General features: G+C 38.8%; 1 protein-coding gene across 1 annotated transcript; it reads right to left on the bottom strand.

Moving 5' to 3' along the window:
- Window positions 1–788: 788 nt before the first annotated feature.
- Window positions 789–10,019, bottom strand: LOC143854551 (39S ribosomal protein). Its single transcript, XM_077364577.1, has 2 exons — window positions 9,554–10,019; window positions 789–1,077 (listed from the first exon to the last, which is right to left on the bottom strand). The coding sequence occupies exons 1-2, from the start codon at window positions 9,908–9,910 to the stop codon at window positions 1,048–1,050; spliced, it is 387 nt and encodes a 128-aa protein (XP_077220692.1). The 5' UTR covers window positions 9,911–10,019; the 3' UTR covers window positions 789–1,047.
- Between the last annotated feature and the right edge of the window lie 837 nt (window positions 10,020–10,856).

The raw sequence follows: 10,856 nt of genomic DNA on the forward strand, positions 1-10,856 counted from the left end.
ATATTGAATCGTGTTTAGGCCATTTAAATATGTTGGCCCCACTTGTACTTCTGCTGCCATTATTTTTCCTCAGAAAATATGCATGGATTTGTGACTTTCCCCAGAAGTCTTAACTGTTAGAAGTCAAATTAAAAAACTAAAAGTCTAAACCGTAAATATTACTAAAATTTGAAAAAAAAAAAAAAAAACTTAGCAGAAAATGATAGGGTTGCCCGATGCCCCAACCCGACCCAACCAAATTTTCAATCGGGTTATAAATTCCCGACCCGCAACCCAACCCAACCCGAAAAAATTCAACCCAACCCTCCCAAAATTCGGGTTGAACCCGACCCAAGTTGCACCCCTAGTTGACACAACAAATTTGCAATTTGCACATGTATAAAGAAGAAACGCAGTCCTATATGTGAGAGTATGGGGCTGTGACACTAAACCATTCCAGAATATGCAAGTAATTAACTAGAACATAAACATCCCATTTTGGACCATTTTTTGTACCTGTCAACTATCATAGAAGTTATTCAAAGTGAAACAATTGAACCTCAGATCCCAAAATATATATTCCTCAACTCCTGAGGAGAGGTTCACACGTAGAGGGAATGAATCTTAGATTGAAGCATTAATATTCTACAGGGTTCAATGGGTAGTAACCGAATATATCACTTAATAATTTCCACATTGTCCTAACAGGATGGCATGCATCTCAAATATTAGTGCTCTTCCCTATGGATGAGAACTAATTCTATATAGCACTCATCCATTATAGAAAGAGATAAATAAAAAACAAGGTCTTAAAAAATGGAAGTGACATTTATTCATGCTGACACTTCTTCCCTCAGTGACTACATACTACATTTGCTTCAATTGGGAGTTGGATAGTTTCTAACATGCTAGAAATGTAGTTTAGTGCGAAGGACAAAATAAGTAACACACAAAAACATCATTTAGATATATTGTCTTCCCACCAGAATGATGAGCCCAAGTATGGGGCCAACTTGAACCAATGTCTACTGAAAAGAACCCAACAGGTAAAGAGATGGAAGGGCCCAATTACATCTTTTTGTCTTCTGCTTTTCTTGGCTGGAAAAAAAAGGAAGTATACCAAAATAAGTAAATGGAATTTTAACACTCGATTTCTTAGACAAGATATAGAGCAGAGGAAGTATATGATTATATATTAATTCAAAATAACAGTTCACAATTGCACCATATCAAAGCCAGACAGGAGCAAACTTTTGTGAGAAAAGAAATAGTGGTTAACAAATTGTATACTTATATTCAACTGCCTAAACCAACATAAAGTTCTTGAAAAAGAAATTAAGGGATGGTTCTACAGGAAAGCAATTGCATCGATTTGGCACATAAAGAATCAGTCTCAGTTAAAATGTAGCCCTCCACAAGCCAATAAATTCTAAATCGCTGAAGGCTTGATTAGAGTAAATATGGAAGGATAAGTGTAGTGTTTTATTAGCACTAAAATTCTTCAAACAAAAGAAACAAGGAGGATACAACAGGTTGTAATGACCACAGAAGGGGCCAACAATATACAAGTACATTCATACACATTATTCCCCACAAACTTCAAATCGCAAACAAATCTGAAGCCAAGTTCACCTCTCCATATAGGGAACAATGAAAACTTTTAAGGCAACAAAGGCACAAAAACGCTGCACCAAATTCAAGGCTAGAAGTTCATGAAGGATCTAAAATGGCACTTGGTGATTGTTGGTTGGTTGAGATTATTGTTTGGTACTCAACTCAACTCAACTCAACTAGGCCTGTGTCCCAAACTAGTTGGGGTCGGCTAATGAAGGATCTAAAATGTTACTGATAAATTTGAAATCATGAGGGAACCCCTCACTAATGAAAATCGGGAAAACCAAACCCACCCTAGCATAAATCTTAAGCCCAAGTAAGACTTAGCTTCCATAAAAATGGCATCCATCTCCTTGTTACAGAAGAAAATCATGTAGCCAACATCATAAACATGACGGCACAACCCTTTTGAGTACCAGGTATTCCATCGAAGAATAAAGACCCAAACACCGACTTCAATTTTTCAGCAGACAAGATTGTGAACAATTGATTCGCCACGCCCACAAACAACGCATAAACCCTCCTCAAACCATCCTAGCTAAATAGGTATTCATTTTAAAGGGTTCAATCCCACAAAGCCACCCACATAAAAATAGCTTTAGGCACTGTTTGGATGCCAATTGCAAGGGATCCTCAAAGCATTCCCTAAGCAAAAAATAGCACTTTTCAGATTACTTGGTGTGTTTGTTTGCCAAAGTAACACCCAAATCCTTAGAGACTACCAGACAACAAAAAGGTATAATAATTGCATGTCTGGTGGTGTGGCGTCACTTTCTTTTCCATATGAAACATCTCAAAAAGGACAAGATTTCAATGGTAATCCTCCTCTCCTCTCATCCCAGCAGATTTGAAAAAACATGTGCAAGAGAACAGAGAGATTAATCCCAATAAAACAATCCCCACTGCTATGTTCATAGAGTGGTGTTTATTTGAAAGGTCTATTTAAATATAGGACCCACTCTTGTTATGCCATTGTTATGTTTTATTTTCTTTCAAGTCTAAGTTAAGTGTGATAGGGCTCACTAGGTGTTAGGGGTGGACATGGTTTGGTTCGGTTCAGTTCTGGGGTATACCCAGAAACGAACCAATTGCAATCGGTTCCCAGAATTTGTAACCAGAACCATGGTTTTAAATTTCGACCGAAATCCGAAATTGGGGACCGAAACCGAAATTTCCCGAAATCCCATTTTTCGCTAAATACCAAATTTCGACAGAAATTTCGGTTTTGGGACATTTAAAAAAAAAAAAAATGTTATAAAATTTTGGAATTTCGGTTGAAATTTCGGTTTTCCCACGGACCGAAACCGGTATTTTAAACCATGACTAGAACTGAACCACTTATCTTTGGAACCGAACTGAACCAAAACCGAACTTGATTGGTTCGGTTCCGGGTTTACCCAACCTTTATTTTATAAATTTTATCCCATTTATTGGATGAAAAGAATGAGAGAGTACCGGAGGTTGAAGACGACGAGAGCCGAGAGGATTTCGAGCGAGAGTGGAGAGTGGAGACGGCAAGAATCTCAAATTGCAAGGCAAGAGTCAGGAAAACTAGGGTTTCTACTTTCTAGCGTTAAGTTTAAAAGGCAACCAAAAAGGTTAAGATTAAAACTTCAAAGGCAAAGAAAAGCGTTAGAGGGGGGGGGGGGGGGGGGGGGGGGGAATTTATCCTCAATCAGTAGTAAACCATTCCCACGGAACCGTTATGGGGAGGGGGGTGATTTTATCCGTTGGGGGGATGTCATCACTCTCGGTTCGGTTCTCGGTTCCAGGATCCCAAACCTAGAACCGAACCAATTGCAATCGGTTCCCAAACAACTGAACCGGAACCGAACCACTTAAATTTGGAACCGAACCGAACCAAAGTGGCCGGTTCGGTTCCTCAAGTTGTACCCGAACCATGTCCACTCCCTACTAGGTGTTGCTTTAAGAAGTTGCTTACTTGTGTTCAAGTCACCTACCAAAGTTTATAAGTCATTTACTTGTGATTATAGGTCACTTCAGTGAATAGGTGGGTCCTACATTTGGTTTGGTCGCAAGTTTTAAAGGGGAGAAAGTTGTGAGTAGGGTGGACATAAATCGTCTAAATTTTAGGAGCTTCGGGGGGATGTCCAAAAGAATACTAAAACATCTATTTTTAAAGATATGAAAGGGGTGTCCAAAAGGGAACTTAATTCATGGGTTTTGGGGGGGAAGTGCCACCCCTTTTTATCATAGGTTTTAGGGTTTTTGTCAACGGATCCTATATACGTATCAAGATAAACCGGTCCTATATACATATCAATGTAAACCACTTTGGAGAGAAGATTTATTTGAAGAGAGAAATAAAGGACTGGTTATTTGGCTTCTATTCTTTGGTTTCTCTCTTGTATGCAGAAAATTTTAGATTTGAAGACTCGAGGTTTGACGGACAGAGCCTTGAGTGTAGGCATGGTTTTAAATTTTGGCTGAAACCAATTTTGGCCGAAACGAAAGGTTTCGGCCGAAATATTTCGATTTCGGCACAAACCGAAACGAAATTCACATGAAGTCGTTTCTTTACAAGATTTTACCGAAATTTCGCCAAAACCGAAATTTCATTTTTGGACTTTTTTACAAAATTTCCACTGAAATTTATGAAATTTTCACCGAAATAGCCGAAATTTCAACCGATATAGTCGAAATTGACACCGAAATTTTAGACATTTCGGTTAAAATTAAAAAAAATAAATGAAATCAAAATCATATTTTACATGATTTCGGCCGAAATTCCGGCCTGAAACCGAACCATTTCGGTTTCAGTGGTGGCTGACACGAAACCGAAATTTAAAACCTTGGGTGTAGGATTTCTTCAAGAGAAAGGTACTAGCTATGATTTGTTGACACGACCACGAGTGTCGGACACGCCAACCCCCAAAATTTAGGAACGAGGACATAGCTAAAATAGAAAGTATATATAATCATGATTTATGGATACAGATTTGCGTGTTGAGATTCGAAACAAATACGAGTTGTCTGACATGGAAACATGTTACAGACTGCCTGCTTGTAACGCCCTTGCTCCTACCTATCTTGAGGCTCGGAGGGAATACAGTGAGAAAATGGGAGACAATATGGGTAGGGCTGCTTCAAGGGAACCCCAACCTCCGGTTGTTCACACGGATAAGCAAAGATATTAATCACCATGGCCTTTCCTTCTTCATTCAATAGTTTAAATAAAGTTTACATGTATCGTCCAACACCTTGAAAATAGGAACAACCAAGATAGTCTAATATGGAATCCTAAACTACTCCAAGACCAATAAAATAGGTAACTGCACAGCATAAGATACATTCTAATCTATCTCTTAGATGGATAATCCTAATCCAACTAACTCGATCAAATAGAAACAGTTATAGTTAAATTCTGATCTATTGCTAGATAGACAATAATAATCTAACTAAATTATTCAAGTGACCCATACTATAATCTAATTTATTGTGCCTTAAGTGCATTTAGGCACGTAACAAAACATCTAAAATTCTAGAATTGGTGACACTACATAAATATAAAATTATTGATTACGATCATAATATGTAACAATATAAATATGCCATTCACGTAACAAACTAATGAACCTTAGAATTAATCAACTATAACCTAAAACAAAATATGAGATAATCAAATAATAACTCATTCATCAAACAAACATGAGATAATCAAATAATAACTCATTCATCAATTTAATCTAGTTGTCTTATGTCTCCAATATACAGTGAGAAAGGAAGACCAATATGATACAATGAATATAATATTGGAATAAGAGTTTGATTAGGGTTTTAGGTTTAGGAGAGGGGATATAACAACAAATATTAGTTAAAGAAGAGCTAAAAGAAGAGTTTATAATTAAAAAAAGAAGAAGAGAGAGTTAATAATAAAAGAGGTCAAAACAAAATTCAATAATAGAACATAATGCCGCACCAGACAAGGTACAAAAATGGGCCCACACACCCATACTGTTTAACACTTCTAGCAGTAAATTTAAAAGAGTCCAAAGGAGTGTTGACACATGTGTAAGGGTGTCAATTTTGGCTCGGGCTCGGAAGCTCGCTCGAGCTCAGCTCGGAAAAAGCTCGGCTCGAATCCTTAACGAGCTGAGCCGAGCCGCCTGGTCAGGCTCGTTAAGCTTAACGAGCCGAGCCCGAGCTAGGCCAGGCTCGGCCGTTAAGAATTTAATATATTTAAAAATATATATTATATATTAATATATACACTAAAAGGGTTGTCCAAGGAGTGTAAGGGGGAGGCAAAATATGTCACTTCTTTTTTGGACCCCATTTGTTACTTGGACCACCCCCCGTAGTGTAAAAAGAGTAGTCAAATTACACTAGATAGGGCTGTCAAGGGAAGATAAGGGGTGTGAACTTAATATAACCCGAGCTCGATAAAGCTTGCGAGCCTGGCCGAGCCCGACCGAGCCCGAGCCTGGTTCGAGCCCGAGCCCGAGCCGAGCCGGCTCGGCTTGGCTCAGCTCGTTTACACCCCTACACATGTGGACATGCTGTCGTGTCAGACACGGCATTACACGTGTGTCAACAATAAATTCAAATTGTCGGCTAAATCATAGGGTACTATGCTACGGCTGGTTGTAAACATCCTTGGACATGAGTTTCAATTTCAATTTCCATTTTTGTGACTGATTTTGGGCCACACCAAGGTTGGTACAATCCATAATGTTCTTGCTGCAGTTTTTTTTTTTTTTTTCAATTAAGACTGATTTATTTCTAAGAAGATTACTTCTATCAAGGAGTGCAAGATTTTGTTATATCTTTGCTATTTTGATTGGATGCAAAATCTCAGCTCCATAGGATCATTCTAACCATTCGAATTGTGGAGGCAAAAAATGGACAGATTTGTGAAGGTTTATACATGTCCATTTTACCTCCACAAATCATAGGGTTGGGATGATCCTATGGAGCTGATTTTTTGGGCACACCCTATCTATGTGAGGGCCCATCCAATGAATGCCAAATCACCCAAACAATGTGGCCCGGGCCCCCATTGTATTTTAAGCTAGTATGTAGATAACTTATCTACACTAGTGTGTAGAAACTCTTTTCTCTGTCTCTGTCTCTGTCTCTCTCTGTCTCTCTCTGTCTCTTTCTCTCTCTGTCTCTCTCTCTCTCTCTCTCTATATATATATATATATATAGAGAATAGAGTTCCTAAGGTGTCACCTCATATAGCTTATATGAGGTGGCGCTCACAAAACATAAGGGGCCCACATTTTTGGGGTGATCCAAACCACTCATTTGAAAGGCCCTTAGATGGATATGGTGCCTACAAAAAATCAGGTCCATAGGATCATCCTAACCCTTCCATTTATGGAGGTTAAAAATGGGCAAATTTATGGAGGTTTATACCCATCCATTTCAACCTCCACAAATGGAAGGGTTAGGATGATCCTATGAAGTTCATTTTTTGGGCATACCCTATCTATGTGAGGGCCTATCAAATGAATGCTTTGGATCATCCAAACAAAGTAGGCCCTTATGTTTTTAAGCGCCACCTCATATAAGCTATATGAGGTGACACCTTAGGAACTCTATTCTCATATATATATATATATACTAGTAAAAAACCCCGTGTGATGCACGGGCCGACAAAGAACTGTACGGACCACATCATAGGTTGATCCAAACCGTCCATGTGATGGAACACAACATCAATAGGTTATGCCCGTAAAATCATTTCCATAGGCTGATCCTAGCCCTCCAATCTATAGAGGTTTTCATAATTAAAAAAGCATAAAGGAGGGGGGTAGGATTGAAATTATGTGGCTTTAATGAGTGCCTTTGTTAAAAAGCATAAAGGTTGGGGTAGGATTGAAAATATGTGGGTTGAATGGGTGCCTTTGTTAAAAAAAGTCAAAAAAAGTGATGTGTAATTCTCATAGAATTTTGGGAGAAATTCAAATAATTCTCTCATTTTGTCTTCTACTATATAGTATATAGATATGTATGTATATATAAATATAAAATTTATTATTGATTGCAAATTGTGAGATGTCTGTTCGGACTGTTATAAATTTCAAATCTATTAACTAAATTGCAAAGCACTCTAATAATAATTTTGGTATTCGAGCAAGCATATTATAATCAGTCCCATATTAGAGTCAGTTCTACATTACCAAGCAGTGATTTACTCGTCAAAACTTTTGGCTTACCAATACAGAAAGAAAGACACAAGTACTATGCAAATCAATCCCAACTGCTGTAAAATATGTCAGCAGGATTATATCTGCAATTTATAACCAGTCCTTGTCATAACCTTGACATGAGCAATTAAGGTTTAGAGAATTTCACATACTAGAAACGTAAAACTGTAACTGCACCACCATTAAAAAAAAACTGTATTTGTACTGGGGTAGCATAGATGTAAGATTTGTTTCACTATCTCAAAGAAAACTGATACATCCAAAAGTTCCGATTTGGTGTGTTTTTTTATTTCCCGAAAAAAAAAATTACAAACAAAGTTCTCATGATGCAACATGTTGGGTACTTGGGTTCATTGGCCAAGCCCAGAAGCTCCCTTAGGGTCACTCAGAATGTTGACTCAAATTGCAACAACTGCAGACCTTCTTTCCGACTCTACTGACTGCCCAAGTGCATCGGATCAGAAAAATCAACATCCGTACGCAGAATCCATTCCACACATTATAAGGAAGAACAACCAATCATAAACAGAACTATTACAAACAAGACAAAGTAAAGAAAAAAAAGAGCAACTCCTGTTGAAGTATGAATATTTAAATAAAATAAACTGTAACCACTTAAGCTTTTGGAGTAATTGGTTGTTTCATGTGGTGTCAGAGCTGTTGCCTCACGGTCGGTCCCAGATTAAAACCCAACAACTACGTGATATTAAAAATCCACGTGTACGGCCCACACCATAGGATCATACAAACCCATAGGATGATCTAAACCGTCCATTCGATGGGCCACATCGTAAATAGGTTGTACCCCAAAAATCATGTCCATATGATGGTCCTAACTATTCGATCTATAGAGGTTTCCATAATATGCAATTCCTCTATAGATCGGAGAGATTGGATCTTCCAATGAAACTGATTTTTTGGGTTCAACCTATTTACGTTGTGGGCCATCAAATGGACGGTTTAGATCATCGTATGGTGTGGTCCATACAACACTTTTTGAACAATACTGTACTATACAGGTTTACACCATATAAAATCAACTCTAATTGGAAACGCAGAGTTTAGAATCCGGGGTTTCTTCAAAATGGTAGCTAAGAGACAAGAGAATTAGCGGACCAACCGTCGTTTTTGACTTCTCATCCTTCTTTCCGTCAGCAAGAGAGTAGCAGATCCTCCCAAATTTCCAGGTTTTAGAGATCTCAGGATGCAGGAGAGATTTTTAAAACCTGAATTTCTCACTTAAAATCCAAGAAACGCTGCCAGGACAGCATATAGCAGCTTGATCATGAACCCTCGATTACACTGTTTTCAAACTAAAAACCTGGATTCTAAAATCCGCGTATCCAAACAGCCCCTAACAGATTAAGATTTTGGAGTTATTCGTTGTTTTACAGCTCATGCTTCATATCCACAACAATTGCTCGACAAAATTCCCAAGCCAAACAACCAACTAGTCCAAACAACATCAGCCCAAGAAAAAAAAGAAGAAAGAACCAATTAATCTCCACAACAGCTTTAGCTTTAACATTTTAGGAGTTCGTTTCAGCATATCACATTGGTATTCATGTAACTGATTTTGCAGAAATGAAGATAATCTATGGATCTGCAAATCATTTTCCCTCGAAGAAGTTTTGTTTTCTGAGTAAACCAGTTGGCACATATCAAAGCAGAACAAAAAGCAATTCATATTCCACACCCACACCAACCGTTCGACAAAATGCCACAAAGAAACAAAACAAACAAAAACCCAAAACAAAACAAGCCCTTCAAAGAAAACCCCTAACCTTAGTTCCCGGTGCGCGTTGGTGAAGTTCTTCTTCAGGAATGATTACAGGCCACGACTCGCCCGCATCTTTAAACATCTGTTCGGTCTCGAGCATTTGTCCCTTCTCAAGAATCATCTTCCTTACATCCTGTGCAGATGTTGTGGTGGCATCTATAACCTCCTCTACACCGTTTACAAAGGTCACGGTTATCTGTGGCGGATGATCATCGGTCCTTCTCTTGACGACGAGTTGGCAAGCAGGGTTTGATTCCTTGGCCTTGCGAGCATTGCATTGTGCCAAGAACTCCATACAAGCTGCTGTTCGAGGATCAAAGGCATTGAATTCGATCCGAACCTTTGAAAGAAATTTCAGCATCTCTCTCTCTCTCTCTCTCTCTCCAACGGGAACAAACGAGACTCGGTTTTGTAGCGAGAACTTGAGATTTTGTAGAGAGGGAGAGGCAGAGAGAGAGAGAGAGAGAGCGAGAGAGAGGTGATTCTAGCCCTCCGATCTATGTAGTTGTGGCCATCAAATGGACGTTTTGGATCATCCTATCATTCTAGTCCTCCTATCTAAGGAGTTCTGGCCGTATTTTAAAAAAGCTCTCCATAGGATGATCCAAACCGTCCATTTGTTGGGCCACGTGGTAAATTGGTTGTTCCCCAAAAAACCATCTCCATAGGATGATTCTAACCCTCCGATCTATAAAGGGACTGCACATTATAGAAACTTCTATAGATCGGAGGGTTAGGATTATCTTATGGATATGATTATTGGGCTACAACCAATTTACGACGTGGCCCAACAAATGGACGGTTTAGATCATCGTACTTTTTTGAAAAATATGGGTTTGTACGGCCAGACATCATATGATTTCTCCACCCTATGATTCTAGCCCTCGGTACTTTTTCAAAAAAATACCCGACTGCACGGGATACACCACAAAAAATCTCAATAAAAACAAACTAATTTATGGACTTTATGTGGGACCATCTACACACGTAACATGTTTAGAGCTAGCAAACAGGTGGGCCGGGCCGGATTTGACCTGACCGTATGGTTCCAGGTCAAAATGACCTGGAAAATTTTACGGGTCAAGAGTCTTAGACCCGCACCCAGCCCGTATGGGCCGGGTTGACCCCGCGGGTCACCCGTTTTGTTTTGTTTTAAGATTTGTTTGTTTTAGTAGAAATTTTGACGATTCCAATGTTTGATGTCGAAGGAGATGTCTTTTTCTGTGGGTATTTTAGTCATTTAGAGTTTTCCATCTAGAAAGACAGTGTAGAAAGACAGTGTTTTCCATCTGTCTATTCTTTTTCTC

The sequence above is a fragment of the Tasmannia lanceolata genome, unplaced genomic scaffold (assembly GCF_043159265.1).
Source record: "Tasmannia lanceolata isolate RefF3 unplaced genomic scaffold, GAP_Taslan_0.1 ptg000020l, whole genome shotgun sequence".
NCBI classification, from domain to species: domain Eukaryota; kingdom Viridiplantae; phylum Streptophyta; class Magnoliopsida; order Canellales; family Winteraceae; genus Tasmannia; species Tasmannia lanceolata.